Here is a 1,527-nt window from a genome sequence, read left to right on the forward strand (position 1 = left end):
AAACTTCTCTCAGAAAGTTCATAAACTAAATTAGCTTCAATGGGCTGGTTTTAACACAATCAGATCACACATAAAATGGCTCAACACAGTATTTATTTCTCACTAATGTAAAGCACAAATAGAGGTTTTGGGACAGAGGTATGGGATGATCTCAACTTTCTACAATCAATTTGTTCTGTGTTAAGTCATGTTGGCCTTCTCCCACCGATGTCTCCCAAGTCCACCATGTGGGTCACCAGCACTTCAATCCCAGACAGCATGAAAAGTCAGGAAAACCTGCATGGGACTTTTTTTCTTTTTTCCAGTCCTGAAAGTAATGTTCATCAATTGTATACAGATTCACCTCAACGGAGCTCAGCTATGTGGTCCCACCCACAGTAACTGGAGGCTGAGTATGCAGGCAAACTGTGTGTACAAAAGCAAAGATAGTGGATCGGCAAAAACACACAGCCAGTTTCTGCCATACAGGACTTCTCTGTTGTGCACATTCTCTGATGACTATTGTGGTGTGACTTATGACAAAAGATGTTTCCACGTTCATTACAGTTGGCTTTCAATATTCACAGGTTCCATATCCACTAGTTCAATCAAGTGTGAATCAAAAACACAAAAAGAAGTAAAAAATAATAATACAGCAATGCAAGTAAAACTAAGAGAACAGTATCACAAATATTTACATAGTTTTTACATTGTACTCATTATTATAAATAATTGAGATAAGTTTTAAAGCATATGGCAGGAAGTACTTAGGCAAAACCCAAATAATACACCACTTTATACAGGCACTTGATCATCTGCAAATTTGGGTATCTGATAGGGATCCAGGAACAAATCTCCTGTGGGTATTGAGGGACATCTGCACATTTATAGGGTGTGAATTTTCTAATGCATCTTTTAGTGTGTTTTCTGGCAAAGGTTTTCCCAAACTCATTACATTCACAGGTTTTTCCCCACTGTGTGGTTTCTCTCATGTCTAATGAGGGCTGACTTCTGCCAAAACCTCCTCCCACAATAATTACATCCATATGGTTTCTCATGCATATGAATTCTGTGATGTACATTAAGGTTTGATTTATGGTAAGAAGTTTTTCCACATTCATTACATTCATAGGGTTTTACTCCTGCGTGAATTCTCTTACATATTGTGAGGTCAGACCTGCTGAAAGACTTTTCCATCCATAGAGTTTGTCACCTGTGTGAGTTATCTGATATATATCAAGGTCTGATTTACAGCAGAACATTTTACTACATGCACACGATTTCTCACATGGGTGTATTCTCTGATGCCTGCTGAGGTGTGATTTGCTGTAGAAACTTTTCCCACATTCCTTACATTCATATGTCTTCTGACCTGTGTGAATTAGTTCATGTCTAATGAGGGCTGACTTTTCGTCAACCCCCTACCCACAATCATTACAGTTATATGGTTTCTTACCTGTGTGAATTCTCTGATGGACAATGAGGTATGATTTACTATAAAAAGATTTCCAACATTCTTTACATTCATATGGTTTCTCACCTGTGTGA

At 38.0% G+C, this 1,527-nt stretch overlaps 1 protein-coding gene across 1 annotated transcript in view; it reads right to left on the bottom strand.

Annotated features, from left to right (window-relative positions):
* Positions 1-76: 76 nt before the first annotated feature.
* Positions 77-1,527, bottom strand: part of LOC103609543 (putative zinc finger protein 876) — a 2,456-nt gene continuing 1,005 nt past the window's right edge. The window contains exon 2 of the mRNA XM_008593849.1: positions 77-578. Coding sequence (XP_008592071.1) covers positions 541-578 — 38 coding nt within the window. The 3' untranslated portion in view covers positions 77-540. The remainder of the gene's footprint in view (positions 579-1,527) is intronic.

The sequence above is a fragment of the Galeopterus variegatus genome, unplaced genomic scaffold (assembly GCF_000696425.1).
Source record: "Galeopterus variegatus unplaced genomic scaffold, G_variegatus-3.0.2 Scaffold9744, whole genome shotgun sequence".
In the NCBI taxonomy this organism is placed as follows: domain Eukaryota; kingdom Metazoa; phylum Chordata; class Mammalia; order Dermoptera; family Cynocephalidae; genus Galeopterus; species Galeopterus variegatus.